The 27142-nt window shown below is 38.1% G+C and overlaps 1 protein-coding gene across 2 annotated transcripts; it reads left to right on the top strand.

The window, feature by feature from the left end:
- Window positions 1-1274: 1274 nt before the first annotated feature.
- LOC114282561 (CASP-like protein 3A1) lies at window positions 1275-5657 on the top strand. 2 transcript variants are annotated; one of them, XM_082865851.1, is made up of 3 exons: window positions 1275-1938; window positions 3479-3614; window positions 5196-5657. In XM_082865851.1, the coding sequence occupies exons 1-3, from the start codon at window positions 1664-1666 to the stop codon at window positions 5412-5414; spliced, it is 630 nt and encodes a 209-aa protein (XP_082721977.1). In that variant the 5' UTR covers window positions 1275-1663; the 3' UTR covers window positions 5415-5657. The 2 variants fall into 2 exon arrangements, with proteins under 2 accessions (XP_082721977.1, XP_028081073.1); XM_028225272.2 differs by having other exon boundaries at window positions 5224-5657.
- The last annotated feature ends 21485 nt before the right edge of the window (window positions 5658-27142 follow it).

A 27142-nucleotide genomic window follows, 5' to 3' on the forward strand; every position in this document is an offset into this window, starting at 1 on the left:
AGAATAATGCTATATGTATTAATTAATGTACTAATTAGTGTACCAATTGATGATGTAACATAATTTAAGATATTTTTAGTATTTGTAATGTGATTAATGAGTGGGGTTAACAATTATGTCATAACTAGTATTAATACACTAGTTAGTAAATGCATGTAGCACCACGTAAGCTAAAAGCAAAAAATTATTAGATACATTTAATTTAATTTAATTAATGGATTAAAAATAGAAAATTATTAAACTCAAGATAATTTAATACAATATTAAATACATATTAACAAGTTAAAATTAGAAGTTGCTAAAAAAAAAAAATGTTAAAATTAGAAAGATACTAAATTCAAGATAAATTAATATAATAAATGTAGAATATCAACTGCCCCTCGAGCATTAATTGGTAGCATTAGCCTTAATTAAAAAATCAAAAAATTGTTGCAAAAATTAAATTAATTTTTTTTTTTTTACTTCTTATACGTTTTTTTTTTATTTGTAAAAAATCAAAATATCGTTAAAAATATTAATGTCGAAACCAACCTTAGCATCCATTGTTTGTGATGCTCTTATAGCAGAAGACAAAAAAATAAAAATAAAAACAAAAATGAAAAAATGACAAATTACAAAGAAGTGATATAGTCACAAAATAATTATATAATTTTAACACAAAATACAAAAATAAATTTACACCAAACACACACACAAATAAATAAATAAATAAATAAAATTTATAATACCATAAAAATTATGGCAGTGTTTTGTAGAATTTTCTAAATATGATTTGAGAATAGTGTTGTATTTTAAGTTTGTGAGTTTTGAAACTATGATTTGAGTACGAAAAATTTGTTTGGTTATGAATTTTAAATTGAGTTTGAAATGAATGACGTGACATATGATGTTAATTCAAAAATTTACAACCCATAATCAAACATACAATCCAAAATCCTATTCAAAGCTCATAAAAAAATTTAACAAAATTCTAAAAATATTTTTTATTTAAAATATAAAAATAACAGGTGTGCAAAAGAAAAAAAAAAGAAAAAAGTACACTGTTCCGGTTAATTGGCCGGACGTTCGAGGGACGATCGGGTTGGCCAAATTTTCTTGTCTAAAAGGGAGTTTTCAAAAGTATGTGTGAAATTAATTTTTGAAAATTATAACTAAACACCACGTACAAACCAAGAGGTAGAATTACAATTACAAACCACTTCCAAACAGAGCTTATAATTTTTTTTTTTTTTCCACTTCGCCACTAAAATGCGATTTTCCCGTGAAACAAACTTGGATGTGTAAGTTTCCGAGGTAACTCTATCTAACTGAGCCAACCAACAAAATGCATCAGAGTTCCAGTCCAGTGCACTGCTTAGTCACGGGCACTGCACTGCCCATGATTCTGTGATTATCATTTTAAGTCAAATAAATCGCAAATTTTCAGATCTTTATTTTATCTAATTATTCAAGATAAAATCGTGAGTCCCCATGAGAAACGCGACATGACTCTGCATCTGAACCGATCAATAATTTCTGGATTCTGACCTAGATCTCCGCCACGTGTCTCCTGTATCAGACCGCCAAATCCCCCACCCGTTTCCTCAGTTTAAAACCCCTTCCCCCGCACTCAACTCTTCTCATACCACCCCCTCCAAAGAGGCCTTGAGAGAGATAGAGAAACATGATGAACGGAAAGAAAACACTGGCGGAGGCGGCGATACAGCTGCCGGAGACGAAGGTGGCGGCAGCGGCGGAGGAGAGCGTAACAAATAGCGGGTCACTAGAGTCGGCGAGGAGAAAACTTGAACTCATACACATTGTTCTGAGGCTGGCCTGCCTCTCCACCGCCGTGGCTTCACTTTCTCTGATGGCCACTGCCGAGGAAGCTTCCACCGTCTCCATCTACGGCTTTAGCCTCCCTGTCTACTCCAAGTGGTCTTTCGCTGATTCCTTCGTGTATGCACCTTTTAATCACCTCAATATTTCTCAAATTCCATTCAACTTGAGTTCGTTATTGCCGTTTGCCTGCTAAGAAATTGTATGGAAAAATAAAATCAATGAAATGATTTAGCCAATAGTGATTATTCAATATTTTCGAAATATGAATACATGTTATTTCATAATGTTTTGATTGGTAGAGAGAGATGGGGTCTATGATTTATGTTGAGAATGAGAGAATAAATAAAAATTAAATAATTGATAATTAATTTAAAATATTATCACGTGGTGTTTCGAAATTATTAAATAATTTTCCGGAAACAGTTTTTTCATTGAAAGTAACAATTTTCAGCAATAACGTGTCCTCCAATTTTTTTCAGTAATCAAACAGACCTAAATGTGTAAAGCATAATTTCGTATAAAATGTCCATGTGTAATGATTTTGACAAAAATGGAGCGGCAAAAGTGGAATGTATTATTATTTTATTTTGAAAAAAAAATTTCATTAAAAAAATTTACAAATTAATGAAAAAATTTATCAATTTTAATAATTAAAGTTATAATTTTTTTTCATAAATTTGTAAATATTTTATAAAATTACCCTTTATTTGCAATTTTCTCTTTTGTTTTGGGTCGAATTTGATATTGGCTATATTACCCTTTGGGGCTGATAGTGACAAAATTTGGGATCGGCTTTTTTCCTTCGAGTTTCGTGGCATGGCATAGGAATGATTAGAAAGACACCCCTGAGTGGTAGTTATATTTGTCACACCAAGCTTTATTTCCGCACATATCATGCAGCTTGGATATCAATTGTTGAATAAAAATTGATTATTAAGATACATTAATTTTTGAATTAAAATTAATTGAAAATTTTGTTTGATAGTTAATATCCAAAATTTTTTATTTATTTTTGTAAAATTGATATATGAACCATACAAATAATACGCAGTGAGACAAAATATAGTGTACAAATAGAATTATCCATCCGTGACCTTTAACAACATCCAACAAGTGTGATAATCCTCTAACAACAGTTAATTGCTAAGGTTTATGTTCTGATGCTGTTTGGGGTTGTTTGGAATGATCTAAATAAGTGCACTTTTTATCTTTTTGCGAAAAGATGTGCAAAAAAATAAAGAAGCGATGTGATGAAAAAAGATAAAAAGATGGATTATATTGGGAAGGAAAGGGCTACCTCTTATAACAACACCATAATAATTCATAGTTTTTACCACAAAATGACATCTTTTTTTTTTCATCTCAAAAAAATATAACATTTTACTCATCATAAATAAATAAATAAAAAGTAACTATTATCACAAAATGACGTATCTATAACATTCATTCACTGCACATAATAACTTTATTATTCATAACTTTTATCACAAAATGACCCAACACACTACGAATATCTGTAATTTTCAACACCAAAATCTTTACTTTTTTTTATGATATAATTTTTTTTAAGAGTGCACATAGTAACATTTCTCAATTTAGAAATATATTTTAAATGACAAAAGATGATTGAAATGTGTCAATTTTGTGGCTAAGACAGGTATCTGGTAGGAGTTTCAGCAGCTGCTGCAGCTCACTCTGTGGTTCAATTCCTCATCAGTACGTCAAGGTTGCTGCATAAGTCTCCGGTTATTCCTTCTCGCAGTCATGCCTGGATTATTTTCGCTGGGGATCAGGTAAAGTGTGTTACCTCCTTGCTAACTCAGTATATTGATTGTCTTTCATTCCCATCTTATTAATCTCTATGACTTGCATCTTCCTTGGTTAAGCTTGTTCAAGGGGTCGTTTGATACTGTAATACATACTTTGGTGTTGAACAAGTAGCAAATTCTATGAGATAACCTGTTGAACAATGGTTGCCCTCTTTGGATGGAACTTCTTAAATCTTGTAGTGGTGCCCTCTCAAGAGTTCAAGTTGATTCAATTCTTGCACAAAGTTATGGTATAAATTTTGAGATTTTCTTTTCAATGGTAAGAAGTATTGAAACAATATCTTGAGACACAATTGTGCAATTAGGAGTGTATTGAAACAAAAGGAAGAGATTTTGGAGGTAGAGATCCCGTCACCTGAGAGCCTGCATTTGTAGAGTTTATTTTATTTACTTATTTTTGTTTGTTAATCGATCAGAGAATAAACTGAAAGGTCCATTAGGAATTAGAAATTGTAGAAGAAACAATAGGATCTTTCTTTTGTCCCTTTCACACAATTGGAAAATAAAAAAATGGTTAATATATTCAAGATAATTACGTATTTACCTATGAAGCATGGGTACTTCGAAAAACATGCCGTACCCGTACCGGGTACTTACAGGCGTACCGTACCTCGTATGGTACTTCTGCATACGTACCGGGTACACGAAACACGTACCCAAATTTTTTCTTCTTAATTTTTGACGTACCCAAACGTACCTAGTATATATCCAAGCCATACTGTACCTCAGTTGAAACAATATTTTCGTTCTACTACAGAGATAAAACTCATTTCATTAGATTTCTTTTTCAGTTTTTGTTTTATGCTTAGCATGATTTTAAAATTAAACTATGGTTTGTAAGTTGTTTAATATATTGATATTTAATTTTGATTTATACTTTTTCTTTTGGCATTAAATGTTAATTATAGGTTGGACCTTAACAAATTAAACTATTTAATTATTTTTTGCATTACTCTAAATTAAAAATAAATATTTTTTTACAAGCGTACCAAGCCGTACCCGTACCCTATTTTTTTTGAATTTTACCGTATCGACGTACCCGTATTGTACCAGTATCAATACTCGTACCCGTACCTGTGCTTCATAGGTATTTACAAAATACCATCTTAATTCATCCTATTTCATCAAATCTAGGATGTGATATGGTTCTGAAAGATGAACCGTATATGGACTCTTGAATAAGATTTAAATTTTGAACAAAAGTCCATTTTTTGATTTATTTCATCTATTCCATGACGGGACCAGGGGATTATATCAAATTGAACAAATATTGAGAATTATATCAAATTGAACAATTAATTATGGAAGAAAGTCCAACAACACATACATTCAAGTCCAACACCAACCGCCACTATATTGATACAAGAATCCCACAATAAGAAGAAAGAACTAAATAAAGAAAGAAAGACTCCTAAATAAATAAATAAAAGATTGATTGTGACCTCTCAATTGAGAATATACAAGAGTGGTCAGTGAGTTCTGCATTTGTAGATTAAAGTTTCAACACCATGAAAAATCTCTAAGCAACAATTTCTTCTCCAACAGGGTCTTGATTTTTGGGGTAATGTTGCAGGCATTTGCATATGCAATGATGAGTGCTGGATCAGCTGCATCAGGCGTAACGAACCTGAACCGCACCGGAATCAAACATTCGCCATTACCAAATTTCTGCAAGCCCTTACACAGCTTCTGCGACCGTGTTGCTGTTTCCATAGCCTTCACTTTTGTCAGCTGCGGCTTGCTCACTGCCTCAATTGTGGTTGATGTAATTTGGCTATCCAAATGCTGATGAACGTTGCATTGCTTCCTTCCTTCACATTTTATGTTATGTTAGCTGTTATCGGAATCCTTTTTTTTTTTCCTATCAGAATGGTCAATGTCTCTGCTTCTATGCAAAACCATGGCGCTCGGTGCAACCTTTGCAAAGAACAAAAATGGCCTTTGTGTTTTGTGATGTTCTTGTACATTGGTCATTGTACAATAAACTTGTCAAAATTGCACCTTACACACCCTCATTTGTTAGCTTTTTTAATTTTTAATTTATTTATAGTAAAGTCAATCAATTTCAATTGTAAAGAAGATGAAATACAACAAATAATTAATATAAGTAAATTCTTAAAATGAGAAAAAAAAACCATGAAGAAATCTATCATAAAATTAATCCACATGTAAATATGTGGGTGTTGATTTCCAACCTCACAACCAAACAGATCTCTCTACTGAGATCTAAGGAACTTAGCTGGAGAGCACACGACATGATAGATTAAGCCGAACACCAGCACACAAGAGAGTAAGAAATATCGCGGTGGCTCGTCTACCCGGAGGCACTCCGACAATCAAGTCAGTAACATATCTCATAAGATATCAACTCAAGTACTCAACTCACAATAATAAGTATATCTTAGACTCATGGGGTGCCTTACTTTTATAGTCAACAGTTCCCTCGTCCCATAGAAGTATCACTTCATAGGACTCAAGCATAACAGTTATCTTGGACTCTCAGTTAGATAAGAATGATCCCACCTAAGTGCCTCATCTTTTTCCAAACTGAGTGCCTCAACTTATTAAGGACTTTTGTTCGCTATTAGACAATCTCAGATTTCGATATTACCACAGCATATCTCAGCAATATCATAGCAACCTTGGCAACATGGCCCATCCATGTGGCACCTCGGCTAATCATCTTAGCTACGTGGGCAAACCTAAAAATATGTCCCCACAACTACCCCCTAGATTCTATTACATTAGCATCGTAAGGTGATGGAACCTATATTGTCTGACCTCTCAACATGTCGGCTAAACAACATAATGAAAGGTACTCCCTAACTGAGATCATGACTTGTCGATTTCATGAAACCGGGACTCAAGTGTCCACTTATCAAGAATCAAGAACCAACATGTTCTGTCTCGCTCAAATACAACATCCCATCTCAGATCGAACCACTAGTCGAGATCATGACCTGCTAGTTTAAGAATTTCAAAAGCCCAAGATCCATGAGCTATCATGTCATAACAACCTCAATCATTTCGCCAACGTGTGATCACCCTACCGGTGCGTACTCATCGCACGATAGATGCATCACATCAACTCTGACCTACGCCGCCTAACGTCAATTGACGTCAACGTGAGCACGTCTCCCAATGCATTATAAATAATTTCGTTGCCGTCTTTTCCCATTTATCAAAACTTCCTCTCTTCTCTCTCCGTATTTTCATTCCATCATTCCAACTATTTCTCTTCTCTCAGAGCTTTTCTTTTTACATTCCACCATTGTTAACCATTCAAGCTCTCTGCAACTCATTCGTTCTACCTTTTCCGACACTCGTTCACCCCTTCTATTCCGATCAAAGGCACTGTCTGACACTAAAGAACTCGAATCTGACACCCATTTTCCCATCTCAAATCTGTAAGTTCGTCATCCTTTTAATTTCCTTTTCATTCTTTTATAGTTCTTCATGCTTTCAAGTCTCCCATGCTTAGATTCATTCGACAGTTTCGTTTTCCACCTAACAACATTGATTTTCTACAAATTATATTCACCTAACACACTTTTGCACATCTAATCTTCATATCACACATTCTAGAATCTGTGCATCACATTTAATTTTCGTTCATTATTGATCTGTATTTGGCTTTACACAATCTGCACTCCCTATATGCATTCTAGAACTTTATATTCTTGTTCATGCCCTGAATCTACCTTCATTTTCTTTACTGTTTCCCGATTTCTCCATCAAATTATTGTTCATCTTCCACTGTTCTTGCATTCTTTAGATTAGGATTGGGATTTGCTAGAACATTATACACTAGGGAAATCGAAACAAATTGTGCCCCATAACCTCCATTAGATTACCAGAATCCTCAAACCATCACACCCTAGGGCTACATCAGAAACCCTAGGTCTAGAGTACCTAAACAATTAGAACCACCCTAGGAAAACATTACCCAAACACTAAACCGACATAATAGGTATGCACAAGGGGATAATATATAGTCCCACTAAGATTTAAAAAAAAAAAAAAAACTTTCGTTGAGAATACGACATTCCAGCCAACATCCATATCACACTTGCATGTGAGAATGACTCCATAATGCCGAGAGAAAACTGTATGCTCTTTCCCGTAGTGTCGATCCTTGGAGTTAGATTGTCCCTTAACATCCTTCTTAGAGAAGTGTTGAACTTCTATAATTCGTAGATGAATAATTCTTCTTCTTCTTTTTAAATTTTTTTTTAACTGAGGGAAAACATACAAAATATATAGAGTACAAAGGACACTAATTTAGGGAACAAATTTTACATCAAATCAGGAAACAATCGCTAAAAATTAGTGCCTAACTAACAACAGTTATAACATGAAACAAATATAAAGTATACAGGTTGTACAATCATAGTTTTAAAGGGATATAAATTCCTTGTTCAGCAAGTCAACTAAATCCATAAAGATTCTCTAACACTCTCCCTCAAGCTGGTGAATAAATGTTGTCTATTCCTAGCTTGCTCATAATATGTTGAAATGAGTGACTCTGTAGTCCTTTGGTGAAGATGGTGGTGTTTGGGAAGTTTGTGTGTTGGGTTTTTTTTTGATTTTTTTCACTAAAAGACAACTTTTTGCAAAACCAAAAAAAACAAATCTAAACAAAGGCCTAGTTTGGAAAAACTAAATAAGTGCACTTTTTGACTTTTTTTGTATTATGTGTAGAAAAAGTAGAGAGGAGATGTTGATTGATGCGACCCAAAAAAGATAAAAAGATGAAATAAGTGCACTTTTTCCTTTGTAGCCAAACTTGGCCAAAATATCACATCCAACCCCATAATCATTTCACTTTTTCTCTCAGAAATATCACATCCAACTACAAAAAAACCTAACTATCTTCCCAAATACCAAAATTTTTTTCTCCAATAAAATCCTACAACTAAAAAAACCTACATAAAAACCCACTTCCCAAACACCCACGACGTCTGCAAGTTGCCCGTTCGTTGAGACATAGGGAGTACAAATTAAGCCACTATCCAGTTTTTTCCTTGATGAAGTGTCGATCTACTTCCACATGTTTTGTGTGATCATGTTGTACTGGATTATGAGTTATATTGATTGTAGACTTGTTGTACAACTTTATGCTTTCTTTCCACTTGACTCCCACATCGTCCAAGATAATCTTTAGCCACAAGAGTCCACAAATTCCATGTGCCATAGCTCTAAATTTTGCTTCAGTACTTGATCTAGCCACCAGAGCTTGTTTTTCGCTTCTCCAAGTCACCAAATTTCCTTATGAAAAGGTACAATAACCAGATGTTGACCTGCGGTCCATTACTGATCCAACCCAATCTGAATCCGTGTAGGATTTTTCATTTAGTTCCTCATTATTCTTGAAGAGAACACCTTTCCCAGGGGTAGATTTCAAGTATTGTAGAATTCAGTGAACAACTTCCAAGTGGGAATTGTAACGCCGCCAAAATAATTACAATAATTCAACTCCAATCATTAGTACAAAGTGGTATAAATGCAATAAGAAGCTTTCACTAATCAAAGTTAATGTACAAAAGGTGACACATGCGATATACATTCATAAATCGTTCATCCTGAATCTACAGCATGTGTTACAAAATGGTAATTAGAAAAGAAAGCTAAACAAATATGTATATGCCCTAATGGCTTACATCTTTCCAAGACCGTGCTTGATTACAACAAAATGAAGCATAAGCTCCATACAATTAAAGCCCTAAGCTTGTGAAAAGTAAATACAAAAAAATAAACAGGAATTAAGCCTTCAGCTCCACATGTCCTCCCAAGTTAAGTCCTTAGCAGAGGCATATTACCAATACCTGAAAATGTTTTTCCCAAGTAGGGTGAGCCAAAGCCCAATAAAGAGAATCTAGCACAATATATGAATCTTAACAAAGATATAAGTATAATGTGCATACACAATGCCTGTAATAAAATCGTTCATATTCTACATGATCATAATATGCCAAGCTGTATCTCAATTCATGATCATAATATCTCAATTCATTTCAAGTCAATTCATTTCACCTCAACTCATGAGTCAAATTCATTATTATCTAGACAACCCAACTGAGGCTACAACTCAATGGTTCTCTAATCAATATGATCATTATACAAACACTTCGAATTTTCCATTCTACAAAAATTTCATCCGCGGGAATCAGCACTTATGTATACGCACGATTTTTGGGACTTTTACCATGGACACACATGCCAACTTAATTTACTGGAGTCTATCCCCTTTCTCCTCCCAAACACAGTCATGTTCAATGATGACTGATAAGAGATTAGTTTCAATTCACCTAATTCTCAAGCAATATCCACAACAATCATAGTTATTCTCCACTGATAGTCCAAAATAGATATTTCTAAACAGATATACAATCTCCAAAACAGATAAACTATCCAAATTTCCATAGGTGAGAGATAATACCCATCCAACCCCACCATTTATATATACATTCAACTAATTTTATATTTTCAATACCAATTTCATTATTTATACTAAATAATTATTTGAAACAGTTAGAGCAAAACCCCATCCTCTCCCAAATCCAACCCATGTGTCAAAATAAACAAATTTAGCACAACACAACCTCATATCTATACCCATAACCATTTTCAATACCTTAATTTGAAAACCCCTCTTTTGATTTTAAACGAAAACCCTAGGTTTGCTCAAAATCACCTTAAGTTCCAATATTTCTTATATATAATAACTAAGTTAAAACTCATAGAAGAGTGTAGAAAGTCCCTACCTCAAAGTTAGAAGACGAGCGAAACAAGGAGGAAACTTCAAAGATACTCAAACACAACTCGGATAGAAATATAGCCCTTGAGACGATCTACCTTTTTCCCAAAGACACTAGGGTGGAGAAACCAATGGATCTAGGTGAAAAAGTAGAGAGAATGTGAGTTCTAGAGAGCGAAGCTCAAGATCTAGGGTTTTGAAATGTTTTAGGGAGAGAAAGAGATGAAAAAGTGATGTAAAATGTGGCTTTTACGAACTGATATATGCACAGTTCGCTCGAGCGCAAGAAATGATGCTCGAGCGTCAGACACAATAAGTTGTTCCACTCGAGCATAGGAAATGATGCTCGAGCGTAGAATGCACACTCCCAGTAGTTTTACAAACAACAGACTAACGATCGAGTTGAACTTGCTCGAGCACGGAAAGATCCGCTCAAGCGTAGAATACACTCTCCCAGTAGTTTTGCAAACCTGCAAAAATACTTAGAGTTCACAAAGCCCGCTTGAGCGCAAGAAGTGCCGTTTGAGCGGAGAAGCAGAGTTCTGGGCAACAAGAGTTTGGAAACTAAGCAACCAACCTGTGCCAAACGTAACCACAACAATATAAAAGCCAAATTTAAGAAGATACAAGGAAAGCAAGATGTGAACAACAATGTAAACCACAAAACCCGAGTCCGGGATACAACAAGGGTTAGGTCAAAACCGAAATCGCTATAACCTCCCTCATTCAGGAATTTCATTCCCGAAATTTCAAATCAAGTTTTAAAACTAAGTTAAAACCAATTACAATAATGATAATCATTCAATTCCATCACCATGACCCATTCTCTAATCATCCATTCTCATCAACTCGGTACACAAGTTCCAACATCGATAGTACAATTCACATTTTTCCAAAACATATACAATGTTTATATTAAATCCATGTTTCCAAAACTTATACAACATATACAATGGTTCCATATTCTCAAAACATATACAATGTTTTCATATTTCATTAACATAACAAAATTTCAATACATGATTAAGCATCAACAAATAAATCTGGATATTTCTCATGGACTTCCAACTCACGTTCCCAAGTTGCTTCCTCAACCCCGTGATGTTTCCACAATACCTTAACCAGGGGAATTGTCTTGCCTTGCAAGACTTCGTCCTGGGTATCCAAGACTCTCATCGATCTCTCCTCATATGAGGCATCCTCAACTACCTCTAAGTCGGTCCAATCCAACACGTGCGATGGATCCAGCTCATACTTTCAAAGCATGCTAATATGAAACACATCATGGACCCTAAATAGCTATGGCAGCAAGGCCAAACGATAAGTTACCTCTCCGATCTGCTCAAGGATCTCAAAAGGCCCAATGAATCAAGGGGACAACTTCTCACTCTTTCCAAACCTCATCAAACCCTTCTTACGTGATATCTTCAAGAATACATGGTCTCCCACCTCAAAAGACAAGGGTCTCCTCTTACAATCGGCATAACTTTTCTGGCGACTCTAGGCCGTAACCAATCTCTTACAGATAAGTGCAACTTTTTTAGTCATTTCCAAGAGCAACTCTGGATCTAACATAGGTGCACCTCCTACCTCAGCCCAACACACAGGGGATCTACACGGTCAACCATACAACGCCTCAAATGGTACCATGCCAATACTCGATTGGAAGCTATTGTTATAAGCAAACTCCACTAAGGGCAAGTGTCTCTCTCACACCCCTTAAAGTCGAGGACATAACCCCGAAACATGTCCTCTAAAACCTGAATGGTGCGCTTTGACTGCCCGTCAATTTGAGGATGATATGCAATACTAAAGGTCAACCTCGTGCCCAAGGCATTTTGTAGGCTCCACCACAACCGAGCCGTCAAACGCGGATCTCTATCCGAAACAATCATTACAGGGACCCCGTGCAACCTCACTATGTCCCTAATGTAAAGGTCGGCAAGATAATCTACCGAGTCACTCACAAGCATAAGAATAAAGTGTGCCGACTTAGTCAACAGGTCAACTACCACCCAAATGGCATCACTACCCCGTTGAGTCCGCAGAAGGCCCACAACAAAATCCATAGTGACATGCTCCTACTTCCACTCGGCTATAGGCAAGGGTTGGGACAAACCCGCTGGCCTCTGATGTTGGGCCTTCACTTGCAGACAAGTAAGGCACCTTGACATGAATACGGCCACATCATTCTTCATTCCCCTCCACCAAAACTGGCAACAAAGGTTGTGATACATCTTTATGCCTCCCGGATGCACTGCAAGGCATGAATGGTGGAACTCTTAGAGTATTTCCTCTCAGCAAGACTCCAGCACGAAGAGACGATCAAGATATCTAACACTTGAGTCGGAGTACACGTTCAAGCTTCTTTCTACCTTCCCACTGGAGATCTTCTCTCCGAGGGATTCTACCTCAAGGTCTCCCTTCTGTGCTTCTATCATCCGGTTCATAAGTGTAGGTTGTGCAACTGCTGAAAACAAGACTGCCGTCTCAACAGACTCACCGAGATGCAAATCAACTCCCCAATAGCACCCAACATCTCCTATTCCTAAATGGAAATACAAGCTACACTACTAATAGATTTCCTACTCAAAGCATTGGCCACAACGTTAGCCTTCCCTGAATGGTAATGCAACTCAAAGTCATAGTCCTCTATGAACTCCATTCACCTCCTCTGCTTCAGATTCAAGTCTTTCTGTGTAAATAGATACTTCAGACTCTTGTGATTAGAAAACACTTCAAACTTCTCTCCATACAGATAATGCCTCAGAATTTTCAAGGCAAAGATCACTGCTGCCAACTCTAGGTCATGGGTAGCATAATTCTTCTCGTGTGTTTTCAACTGCCGCGAGCCATAAGCTACAACATTCCCCTCTTGCATCTATACATAACCCAAACCTTCCCATGAAGCATCACAATACACCGAATAGCCTAAACTCTCTCCGGAATAATCAACACTGGAGTAGTGGTAAGTCTAACCTTAAGCTCTTGAAAAGACTTCTCACAAGTGTCATTCCATACAAATTTAACTCATTTCCTCGTCAGTCTAGTTAATGGTGAAGCTAATCTAGAGAAATCCTTCACGAACCGACCGTAATACCCTGCCAACCCCAAGAAACTATGGATCTCAAAAGCATTCTTAGGTTGTTCCCAATTTTGCACTGTCTCTATCTTGGATGAATCTACAATCACCCCTTCCCCGGATACCACATGGCCTGAGAACTTAACTTCCCTTAGCCAAAATTCACATTTCCCAAACTTAGCATACAGTTTATAGGCTCTAAGCAACTCAAGCACCACTTGCAAGTGTTCCTCATGCTCCTCCTCAGAGGGTGAGTAAATCAAGATGCCGTCCACAAAGATGACCACAAAACGGTCTAGAAACTTACGGAAGATCCGGTTCATCAAATCCATAAACACAGCTGGTGCATTGGTTAGCCCATAGGGCATCACTAGAAACTCGTAATGACCATACCGCGTACGAAATGCCGTCTTCGGGATACCCTCCTCCTTTACTCTCAACTGGTGATAACCCGATCTCAGGTCTATCTTAGAGAAGTAACATGACCCCTTTAACTGATCAAACAAGTCATCTATACAAGGCATTGGGTACTTGTTCTTAATAGTTACCTAGTTCAACTTTCAGTAATCTATACAAAGTCGCAACGCACCATCTTTGTTTTTTGCAAAAAGAGTTGATGCTTCCCAAGTCGAAGTACTAGGGCAGATAAAACCCTTATCTAACAATTCCTGGAGTTGAATTTTCAATTCACTTAACTCGGCAGGTGCAAATCTATATGGTGCCATAGAAATCGGTGTCGTGCCAGGCACTAAATCAATAGAGAACTTGATCTCTCGGTGAGGTGGCAAACTAGTAAGATTCTCGGGAAAAATATCTGAGTATTCACAAACTACTTTTGGCAACTCAACTCGAACTTCATCACACTCACTACTCAAGAAGTTGGCAAGAAGGTAACTAAGTTCACTCCATCCATGCGGATCATACACAGTTGATAAGACTCTATCAACCTGGTCTCCCAAGAAATAAAAGCAATCATCGCTCAAGATACATGCAGTAACCCTTTGACGGTAGCAATCTATAACAGCCCGATATGATGATAACCAGTCCATACCCAAAATAACATCAAAACTAGACATGTCAATCAACACAAATGCAAAAGGAAGTCGGTGACCTACAACCTCTATGTCACAAACCCGACACCCCTGCTTTAAAATAACCTCACCACCAATAGGTGGCTCTACACAGATAGGAGATGCTAACTGAGCCAACTCTAATCCCAAAACCGATACAAATGCAGATGAGATAAATGAATGGGATGCACCCATATCAATCAACACATTAGTAACTGAATTGCAAAACAAGAAGGTACCTTTCACTACTGAAGGTGTTGGTACAAGATCTGGCACGGTAACAACATACACACACCCTGTAGGTCTCTGCTCAACCTGCTCACCCCTCGGAGCACAAGCCTAATGCACTGACTGAGTCAAAAAGGCTCCCTAATTGGCCCTCGAGGCCTGTGTTGACTATGTAGGCTGGTGGCTTTGTGTCTGTCTCGAACCAGATGCACCGGGCGTACCACCCCATTGAGGGCAAAATTTCTTCATGTGCCCTGCCTGCCCACACTGATAACAAGTGAGCGGTTGGCCTCTCTTCTGACTTTGGCTCTGAGAACGAGCCTAAGACGATGCAGACCACTGCCCTCCTCCCCTCTGCGGGTAAGTTGGAGACTTGTGGCCCAACTGGTTACACTTGTAACATGTGAAATCTCCCTGACCACCTCTCCCAGAACCCAAACTTGACACTAGAAAGGTAGACCTCGACTGTGCTCCCTGGGACTGCTATGGGGTACGACCCCTCTGCCTCTTACTGTCCCTCTGAATATACTGACTTCTTCTTGAAGCCCTTCATCATCTCCTTCTCCATCTGTATTATGGTCTCAAGATGAGCCGCAGCCTCCATAAGATGTCCATAATCTCTAATCATCGACCCAGCCACCTTGAACATGAGTCCGATCCTCAACCTCTTCTCGAACTCTAGACAACAATGCTCCTTTGTCGCCACTAACTCTGGTGCAAACTTAGAGAGGCTAGTAAATATAGCCTCAAACTCAGCCACATGAGTGTTCAACTACACCAGCTTGGAGAACTGGTTTCTCAACTTTTTCCTAACCGTGGAAGCTAGAAACTTATCCTGGAAGGCACTAACAAAAGCCTCCCAAGTCATCCTAATGCGCTCATGCGCATACTTCCACCACTGACCTATATCTCTCTTTAACTGGAATGATGCCAAGGTCACTCTCAGCTGATTGTCCTCAATGTCGAGCATCTCGAACGTTTTCATTATTTGCTCCGGCCATTCATCTGCCTTCAGTAGTTCTTTGGCATCACCCACAAACTCATTCGGATTCAACTGGAAAAACTCTCTTTTCAAGAAAGACGATCCTGCCTCAGCTACTTACGCTTGGACTTGATTCTTAGCCCTGAGAATGTCCGTAGGCTCTCACAATGCTCCGATCATTTCATGGGTTAAGGCGTCCATGGCCTGTTGACCAGCTGGTTCAGCCACATTGGCTTGACCAACCCCTTTTTCTTGTGCCAAAATTCCATCCGATAAAGGCAATTCATGCCTCCTAGGCCTACCACGTCTACCACTACCACGTCCACGTCCACGTCCACGTCCACGTCCTGACATCCTAATGAAGGTAACAGAATAGATAAACACATTTACAAATGTGCCAAAGCTAACTCACTCATGTCCTAAAGCAGTGGACAAGAACAATTCACTCCACGTAAGCACGTTATCACATAAACACATACGAATTTCATTTCCAGATAATGCCTGTTCTACGGCGTTGCCAGAGTTCCAATTAGAAATAGTAGTGATCAAGTGCTCTTGTAATAGGAATTCTAGAAACCTGTAGACTCAATCAACATCCTAGAAATTAAATCCCATATCCATGTAATCACATAAGCATGTTATCACATAGGATACCATACATATTAGTGTCTCTAAAAAGTGAGGCAAACCCATTGTGGTAATAACCACTTCCCACATACCCAAAGTATTCAAATCTGGTATGCTTTGATACCAATTTGTCACGTCCCCAAAATAATTACAATAATTTAACTCCAATCATCAGTTCAAAGTGGTATAGATGCAATGAGAAGCTTTCATTAATCAGAGTTAATTACAAAAAGTGACGCCTGCGATATAAATTCATAAATCGTTCATCCTAAATCTACAGTATGTGTTACAAGATGGTAATCAGAAATGAAAGCTAAACAGATACGTATAGGCCCTAATGGCTTACATCTTTCCAAGACTGTGCTTGGTTATAGTGTGACAAGCCTCACCTCTGATTAGTGCTAATCTGTGATTGAGCATGATAAGCAATTGATAAGAACGAAATTCTGAACTGATTATATGAGTGTATTGTTTTGAATACATTTCTATCTGTTTGATTTCTGAATGAATCTGTTCATGTTCTAACTTTGAACTGCGGATTGAAAGTCTTATCGGCGATCGAACTAGAAATTGATTAGTGTTTTTATGCTAGTTAGAATTTATGTGATTTTATGGTAGGTTTAATTAAAATTCAATTTGAAATGATTAAATTAGACTAATTAAAGTTAAATTACATTAGTTTGCAATAACTACATCTTTGCCATTGAGTGGGCCACGCTTAGAGTCATAGTTTGGAGCTTGGTTTTATATTATTTCTTTAGCCACTTTGGAGACCATAATCGAGAGAGAGAAGGAGAGTAGGAGAATTTTGGTTTCATTGAGATTTTGGCTTGGAGAATTAGGAGAAATTGAAGAGGACTTGCAAAATTGGGCTTCCATACCTTGAAATTCAAGACCTAGGTAGGATATTCATCCTTTGGGTTATATATTTAAGTTGTTACTTGCATGGTCCATGGTAAAATTGGTGATTAGAGTCTAGAATTGGCTCAAAGTGTTGAATTATGAGGCATTGTGTGCATGCATGTCCATATCATAGTGTTTTGAAGTCATTTTCATGAAATTCTCACATGCATGTTTCTATTTTGGTTTTGATCCATGAATTGATCATATTCTTGAGCTCAATCTTGCATTTTATCATGCCTTAGAGCATTAGAGTTCATGGGAACTCATGTATGTATGATTTTGAATTGTTCTTTATATTTACATTTGAATTTGTGTTCAAATTGGCTTACCTTTGGGCTTGATTTTACAAATTTATCTTTGAAACATGTTGTACTATGAGTCTTCAAATGTTTTCCAGAAAATTAGCCCAAAAGAATCGAGTTTGAAGCTTTAAAAGTTGAATTTTGTGCTTGAGGATCAATCTGGAAATTTCAGATTTTGGATCCACACTTGAGCAAAGGACTGCACGCTCGAGCGTACACTCTGAGTACATGCACTTCCGCTCGAGCGTAGGAAGTCGCGCTTGAGCGTGAAATGCATATGCCCAGAAGTTCATGTGTTTTGTAGTCTGCTCGAGCGAGAGAATTCACACTCGAGCGAGGACTTGAGTCTCACGCTCGAGCGGCGGTTGAGCGTCCATCGAGCGTGAAAATCGTGCATCCAGTACTTTTTTCATGAGTTTACAGTCCGCTCGGGCGAGGGAAGTCACGCTCGAGCGGAGCTCCTTTGTCTGCGTGTCCGCTCGAGTGTAGAAAGCCACGCTCGAGCGAGACCCCTGTTTCCTGAAATTTTTTGAAAAGTATTTTAAAGTGCATTTTTGCATCCTCATTCCATCCTAGTCATTCCTAGGCCTAGTTTAAGGCATCTTAATGAGGATAATGTTATAGAACCACACCAAGTATAATTAGGGGCTAAGTTATTAATCCCGAGTGTGTGTTCGTTCTGCAACTATAGGGTTGGCATCCGAGGACGCTCGTTAGCTTGTCTCTAGCCCAGTGCTCTGTGAGTAACAATGTTGTAAAGATATGTTCAATTATGATTACTTTCTGAATGATCAACTGTACTGCTTACTGAAATGCTATTGTTCAATGAATGAATGTTTGTCCTATTTGTAAACTGTACTCGTGGCATCCATAGCAACCTACTGTTACTGTTACTGCTACTATTACAGAGATCTTTATCGGTTCCCATGTTTGGAACCACTACTGTTTACTGTTATGATGGCCATCAACTGACTGTTTGGTCTATTACGACCTACTGTACTGTTTTGCTAATGGATGTACCACATATGACTATTATGGTTCTAAATGACTGATTCACTGATGCAATTGACTGTTCTAATTACTGAAAGGACATTCATTCTTAACCCCCTTACGCATATGTTATTCACTGGGCTTTAGCTCAATGTTTACATATATATATGTTGGTGTCCAGGCACCGGACCGGAGCTAGAAGCGTCAGATTAGCTCTTGTTTTGTCAAGCCAACCACCGTGCCTCACCTCGAGGTTCCAAGTTCGTTCAAGCTCCAGCTATTTTGGGGTGTTCAGATTCACCCTTCTGTTTTTGTTTTGTAATAGATGTTATAGACTCCTACTGTACAGTTATAGTCAAGGATTCGATGCCTGACATGGATGTTTGTGCATATGTTGCATATATATATGTTTTGGTTGTCAATGTGGCATGTTTATAAAAAGTCTTTTTGCATTCAGACTGTCACAGCTCATTGGACATCTTTTATTTACTGTTTTGGCTTCTGCCAGTCCATTTACTCTGTATTGCTGGCATTACTGTTAAGCAGGCCTTCGGTAATCATGGATTACTGGCCGGTTACAGTGCTAAACCTATAGGGGCGGGTTTGGGTCGTGACAGAGTGGTATCAGAGCGATGCTAAACGACGAGTTATACCGCACACACGTGTCCAAATGAGCTATAGGATATCCTAGAAAAGTGATTAGGGCATTACATAAGCATTGATAAAAGTGTGTGTGGCTATGATATGAATATATGTGCTAATGTGCTAATATACTTAAGTTAACAACTTCCTATGTTTATTATTACCATATTGCCTATAGTAAAATGGACAACGCAAGAAATGCCGATGAATCTGAATCATCTGAGGCGAGAATGGCAAGGTTAGAAAGAACAGTTGAACTGTTGACTGAAGCCCTAAGGCAACAACAGAACCAACAGCCCCCACCTCCTCTAATACAGCCAGAACAAAATATTAATGATGATATAATTGCCCTGACACAGAAGTTCAGCAAAATGAAACCACCATCATTCCAAGGAGGCCTTGAACCATTAAAGGCCGAAGCATGGGTTCTTGAAACTGAGAAATTATTTGAAGTGTTTCCGTGTTCTGAAGCATATAAGGTATTACTAGCTACCTTTACTCTACAAGAAGAGGCTAGACGGTGGTGGATGCTCGTTCGTGACACCAACAATGCTACGACTTGGGCTCAGTTTAAGGAGTCCTTCTTTGAAAACTACTTTCCCCAGTGTGTTCGAGACCGCAAAGTGACTGAGTTTGAACAGTTGAAGTAAGGTACCGTGTCAGTAGCTGAATATGAATCAAAATTCACCGAACTCGCCAGGTATGCACCACACATGGTGGACACTGATTATAAAAAGGCCCGGAAGTTTGAAGGCGGGCTCAATGTCGAGATACTTGATCGAATTAATGTTCTGAAGTTACTGAAATATGTGGATGTTCTTGATCTAGCAATAATAGCTGAGTCGAACATCGAGGCATTGAAACAGACTAAAACACCAGCGTCTAAGTGGCGCGGTAGGAGACGGGGCTTCAAGTTTAAGAAAGGCCGAAATAACTCATCAAACAAGAAGCAAAATACAGTGTCAACGACCAGCTCTAGTCAAGGAAACAACTCCATACCACCCTGCTCCGAATGTGGAAAAAGGCATAAAGGAGTTTGTTATAAATTTTTGGTGCTTGTTACAGCTGTGGCAAGGTGGGCCACATGGTGAAAGATTGCCCTTCCACTTCTCAAGGCACTGGTAAAGCTGCAGCTAGCGTCGCAGCATCAATTGCTCCACCAAAACCCAACCCCAAAGCTACTGGAAAGGAGCCTATAAGGCAAGGCCGGGTGTTTGCACTCGTGCCGGGAGATGTACAGAATACCGAGATAGTTGTGTCAGGTATACTCTCAATTTGTACTCAAAATGCTTATGTTCTGATTGATTCGGGGTCTACGCATTCATATGTCTCGCATGGTTTCTCACGAAAATTGAATAGACCACTGGAACCCATGAACTATTTGTTAGTTGTATCTTCACCTGTTGGGGGATCCATGACTTGTGCTTATATGTATCCTGCATGTGAGATTGTTGTCGAGGATATGCATTTGTATATTGATTTACTGCCTTTGAACATTGATCATTTCAATATAATTTTGGGAATGGACTGGTTAACAAAATATCATGCTACCATAAACTGTGTAACGAAACAAGTTGTTTTCCGTTCACCTGGATTGCCTGAATTTGTGTTTAACGGAGTTGGTGTAATACCTCCCCCATATCTAAGTTCGTCCATGAAAGCTTTTAAATTGATTCAAAAGGGGTGTAAGGGGTATCTATGTTGCATATTGACTGTACCTATTGATACTAAAGCCAATGTGGACAGTATTCCTATAGTCAGAGAATTCTCAGATGTTTTTCCAGATGATTTGCCAGGGGATTTGATTGATAGGGAGATTGAGTTCACCATTGAAGTATTACCAGGTACACAGCTAGTTTCTAAAGCTCCTTACAGAATGGCACCTACTGAATTGAAGGAATTGAAAGTTCAACTGCAGGAATTGCTGGATAAGAAGTTCATCAGGCCCAGTACTTCACCGTGGGGCGCACCAGTTTTATTTGTGAACAAGAAAGATGGCTCACTGAGACTCTGCATTGACTACCGTGAACTGAACAAGGTAACAGTGAAAAACAGATACCCATTACCTTGTATTGATAATCTATTTGACCAGTTACAGGGTGCCCAGGTTTTCTCTAAAATTGATCTTAGATCTGGATATCACCAGCTGAAAGTCAAACCTGAGGACATTGAAAAGACTACCTTCCGAACGAGGTACGGACATTACGAATTCCTTGTTATGCGTTTCGGAGTTACTAATGCACCTGCTGCATTTATGGACCTTATGAACATAATTTTTAAACCATTCCTCGATGAATTTGTAGTTGTTTTCATTGATGACATTCTGGTTTATTCCAAGAGTAAGGAAGAACATGAACGTCTTTTGAATATTGCCTTACAGATCTTAAGGGAACAGAAACTGTATGCTAAACTGACAAAGTGTGAATTTTGGCTTGACAATGTTATGTTTTTGGGACATGTAATTAGTAAGGATGGTATCTCAGTTGACCCACAGAAGATTGAAGCAGTAGTGAATTGGCCTAGACCGACTAATGTTACTGAAGTCCGAAGTTTCTTAGGCTTAGCCAGGTATTACAGAAGATTTGTGAAAGATTTCTCCAAAATAGCTCTACCATTGACTCAGTTGACTCAAAAGGGTATATCATTTGACTGGACCGATCAAAGGGAATCAGCTTTTCAAGAATTAAAGACTCAACTTGTGACTGAACTGATTCTTACCCTACCCTCAGGTACGGATGGATTTACTATTTTTAGTGATGCTTCTTATAAGGGTTTGGGATGTGTATTAATGCAGCATGGAAAAGTTATCGCGTATGCTTCCCGACAACTGAGGCCACATGAAAAGAACTACCTTACTCATGATTTGGAACTTGCCGTAGTGGTATTTGCATTGAAAATTTGGCGCCACTACCTATATAGGGCAACATGTGAAGTGTACACCGACCACAAGAGTTTAAAATATTTCTTTACATAGAAAGAGTTGAAGATGAGATAGCGGAGATGGTTAGAACTGATAAAAGACTATGACTTGCAAATTTTGTACCATCCAGGGAAAGCTAACACCGTTGCCGATGCACTGAGTCGGAAATCAATTGCAAATTTAGCCTGTTTACTCATCGGACAGAAAGAACTGTTATATGATCTTGAAAAGTTTGGAGTTGAAATTGTTTTACGTGAACAAGGTAGAACATTGGCTGCTATTTCTGCTCAATCGGCACTTATTGAGGAGATTAAAGAGAAACAACAGCAGGATGACCTTTTAAAGAAAATCATTGATGAACAGGAATCCAAACCGAGGTCGGACTTTAAATTTGAGAACAATGTGTTGAAATTCCAAGGAAGGTTGTGTGTACCGAATGATTTCGAACTGAAAAGATGAATTTTGCAAGAAGGCCACAACTCAAAACTTTCCATCCATCCAGGAAATACAAAAATGTATCAAGACTTGAAACTGAATTTCTGGTGGCCGGGAATGAAGAAAGAAATTGTCGAGTTTGTATCGAAATGTCTACATTGCCAACAAGTCAAAGCCGAACATCAACGACCCGCAGGCTTACTTCAGCCCTTACCAGTACCGGAGTGGAAATGGGAACATATTACTATGGATTTCATTGTCGGTTTACCTCGCTCCAGTAAAGGTATGGACTCAATTTGGGTTATTGTTGATAGATTGACTAAATCTGCTCACTTCTTACCTGTCAAAATAATCTATAATGCAGACAAATTGGCTACAATTTATATTGACAAGATTGTTAGATTGCATGGAGTGCCTGTATCTATTATTTTTGACAGGGATTCAAAGTTCACATTGAGATTTTGGCAAAGTCTGCAAACTGCATTGGGTACTGAACTGAGACTGAGTAGTGCATACCATCCCCAGACAGATGGCCAGTTAGAAAGGACCATCCAGACTCTGGAAGATCTACTGCGTATGTGTGCTCTTGATTTCCAAGGAAATTGGGAAAGCCATTTACCTTTAGCTGAATTTGCTTACAACAACAGCTTTCACACGAGCATTGGTATGGCGCCTTTCGAGGCTTTATATGGCAGAAAATGTCGATCTCCTATCTACTGGGCAGAAGTTGGAGATGGGCCGTTACTTGGGCCCGAGATTGTACAAGAAACCACTGAAAAAGTGAAACTGATTCAACAAAGATTGAAAACCGCACAAAGCCGACAGAAAAGTTATGTCGATGTCCGAAGGCGGGACAGGGAATATGAAGTGGGTGAGCACGTTTTTGTTAAAGTGACACCAATGAATGGTCAGACTCGTTTTAGAGTCAAGGGTAAACTAGCACCGAGGTATGTTGTACCGTATGAAATCATTGAAAAGATTAATCCGTTGGCGTATCAAGTAGCGCTTCCTCCTGAAATGGGGCATATGCATAATGTCTTCCATATTTCAATGTTGAGGGATTATCTTCGGGATCCCTTCCATGTTATTGAGCCTACCCGTGTAGTGCTAAGTGATGACTACACTAATAAAGAACGGCCTATTCAGATTGTGAACCGACGATCAAGAAGTTGAGAAACAAAGAAATCCCGCTAGTGAAAGTTGATTGGCAAAACCATGGTGGCATTTATGCCACTTGGGAAAGGGAAGATGATATGTTGAAGAGATATCCTGAACTGTTCCCTCTGGATCCAGTGTTCTTCCAGAATGAAGGTAATCCGAGTTTGGAGGACCAAACTCTTTTAAGGAGGGAAGACTGTGACAACCCTCACCTCTGATTAGTGCTAATCTGTGATTGAGCATGATAAGTAACTGATAAGAAAGAAATTCTGAACTGATTATATAAGCGTATTGTTTTGAATGCATTTCTATCTGTTTGATTTCTGAATGAATCTGTTCATGTTTTAACTTTGAACTGCGGATTGAAGGTCTTATCGGCAACCGAACCAGAAATTGATTAGTGTTTTTATGCTAATTAGAATTTATGTGATTTTATGGTAGGTTTAATTAAAATTCAATTTGAAATGATTAAATTAGACTAATTAAAGTTAAATTACATTAGTTTGCAATAACTACATCTTTGCCATTGAGTGGGCCACTCTTAGAGTCATTGTTTGGAGCTTGGTTTTATATCATTTCTTTAGCCACTTTGGAGACCATAACCGAGAAAGAGAGGGAGAGTAGAAGAATTTTGGTTTCATTGAGATTTTGGCTTGGAGAATTAGGAGAAATTGAAGAGGGCTTGCAAAATTGGGCTTCTATACCTTGAAATTCAAGACCTAGGTAGGATACTCATCCTTTGGGTTACATATTTAAGTTGTTACTTGCATGGTCCATGGTAAAATTGGTGATTAGAGTCTAGAATTGGCTCAAAGTGTTGAATTATGAGGCATTGTGTGCATGCATGTCCATATCATAGTGTTTTGAAGTCATTTTCATGAAATTCTCACATGCATGTTTCAATTTTGGTTTTGATCCATGAATTGATCATATTCTTGAGCTCAATCTTGCATTTTACCATGCCTTAGAGCATTAGAGTTCATGGGAACTCATGCATGTATGATTTTGAATTGTTCTTTATATTAACATTTGAATTTGTGTTCAAATTGGCTTACCTTTGGGCTTGATTTTACAAATTTATCTTTGAAACATGTTGTACTATGAGTCTTCAAATGTTTTCCAAAAAATTAGCCCAAAAGAATCGAGTTTGAAGCTTTAAAAGTTGAATTTTGTGCTTAAGGATCAATCTGGAAATTTCAGATTTTGGATCCACGCTTGAGCGTAGGACTGCACGCTCGAGCGTACACTCTGAGTACATGCACTTTCACTTGAGCGTAGGAAGTCGCACTCGAGCATGAAATGCATATGCCCAGAAGTTCATGTGTTTTGCAGTCCGCTCGAGCAAGAGAATTCACGCTGGAGCGAGAACCTGAGTCTCACGCTCGAGTGGCGGTCGAGCGTCCATCGAGTGTGAAAATCGTGCATCCAGTACTTTTTTCATGAGTTTACGGTCCGCTCGAGCAAGGGAAGTCACGCTCGAGCGGAGCTCCTTTGTCTGCATGTCCACTCGAGCGTAGAAAGCCACGCTCGAGCGAGACCCCTATTTTCTAAAAAATTCTGAAATGTATTTTAAAGTGCATCTTTGTATCCTCATTCCATCCTAGGCATTCATAGGCCTAGTTTAAGGCATCTTAATGAGGATAATGTTATAGAACCACACCAAGTATAATTAGGGGCTAAGTTATTAATCCCGAGTGTGTGTTCGTTCTGCAATTATAGGGTTGGCATCCGAGGACGCTCGTTAGCTTGTCTCTAGCCCAGTGCTCTATGAGTAACAATGTTGTAAAGATACATTCAATTATGATTACTTTCTGAATGATCAACTGTACTGCTTATTGAAATGCTATTGTTCAATGAATGCATGTTTGTCCTATTTGTAAACTGTACTCGTGGCATCTATGGCAACCTACTATTACTGTTACTGCTACTGTTACAGAGATCTCTGTCGGTTCCCATGTTTGGAACCACTACTGTTTACTGTTATGATGGCCATCAACTGACTGTTTGGTCTATTAAGACTTACTGTACTGTTTTGCTAATGGATGTACTACATATGACTATTATGGTTCTAAATGACTAATTCACTGATGCAATTGACTGTTCTAATTACTGAAAGGACATTCATTCTTAACCCCCTTACGCATATGTTATTCACTGGGCTTTAGCTCACTGTTTATATATATATATATATATATATATGTTGGTGTCCAGGCACCGGACCGGAGCTAGGAGCGTCGAATTAGCTCTTGTTTTGTCAAGCCAACCACCGTGCCTCACCTCGAGGTTCCAAGTCCATTCAAGCTACGACTGTTTTGGAGTGTTCGAATTCACCCTTTTGTTTATGTTTTGTAATAGATGTTATAGACTCCTACTGTACAGTTATAGTCAAGGATTCGATCCCTGACATGGATGTTTGTGTATATGTTGCATATATATATGTTTTTGTTGTCAATGTGGCATGTTTATAAAAAGTCTTTTTGCATTCAGACTGTCACAGCTCATTGGACATCTTTTATTTACTGTTTTGGCTTCCGCCAACCCCTTTACTCTGTATTACTGGCATTACTGTTAAGCAGGCCTTCGGTAATCATGGATTACTGGCCGGTTACGATGCTAAATCCATAGGGGCGGGTTTAGGTCGTGACATATAGCAAAATGAGGCATAAGCTCCATACAATTAAAGCCACGGGCTTGTGAAAAGTAAATACAAAAAAATAAGCAGGAATTGAGCCTTCAGCTCCATATGTCCTCTCATGCTAAGTCTTTGGCAGAGGCATATCATCAGCACCTGAAAATATTTTTCCCAAGTAGGGTGTGCTAAAGCCCAGTAAAGACAATCTAGCACAATATATGAATATTAACAAAGATATAAGTATAATGCACATACACATTGCCTGTAATAAAATCGTTCTTATTCTACAAGATCATAATATGCCAAGTTGTATATCTCAATTGATTTTATCTCAATTCATTTCAAGTCAATTCATTTCACCTCAACTCATGAGTCAAATTCATTGTTATCCAGACAACCCAATTGAGGCTTCAACTCAATTGTTCTCTAATCAATATGATTATTATGCAAACACTTTGAATTTTCCATTTTACAAAAATTTCATCCACGGGAATCGACACCCATTTATACGCACGATTTTTGGGACTTTAACCCTGGACACACAAGCCAACTTAATTTACTGGAGTCCATCCCCTTTCTCCTCCAAAACACAATCATGTTCAATGATGACCGATAAGAGATTAGTTTTAATTCACCTAATCCTCATGCAATATCTACAACAATCATAGCTATTCTCTACCGATAGCCCAAAACAGATATTTCTAAATAGATATACAATCTCTAAAACAGATAAACTATCCAAATTTCAATAGGTGAGAGATATT

This window comes from Camellia sinensis, chromosome 4, assembly GCF_055761805.1.
Source record: "Camellia sinensis isolate YWXY chromosome 4, ASM5576180v1, whole genome shotgun sequence".
Lineage (NCBI taxonomy): Eukaryota > Viridiplantae > Streptophyta > Magnoliopsida > Ericales > Theaceae > Camellia > Camellia sinensis.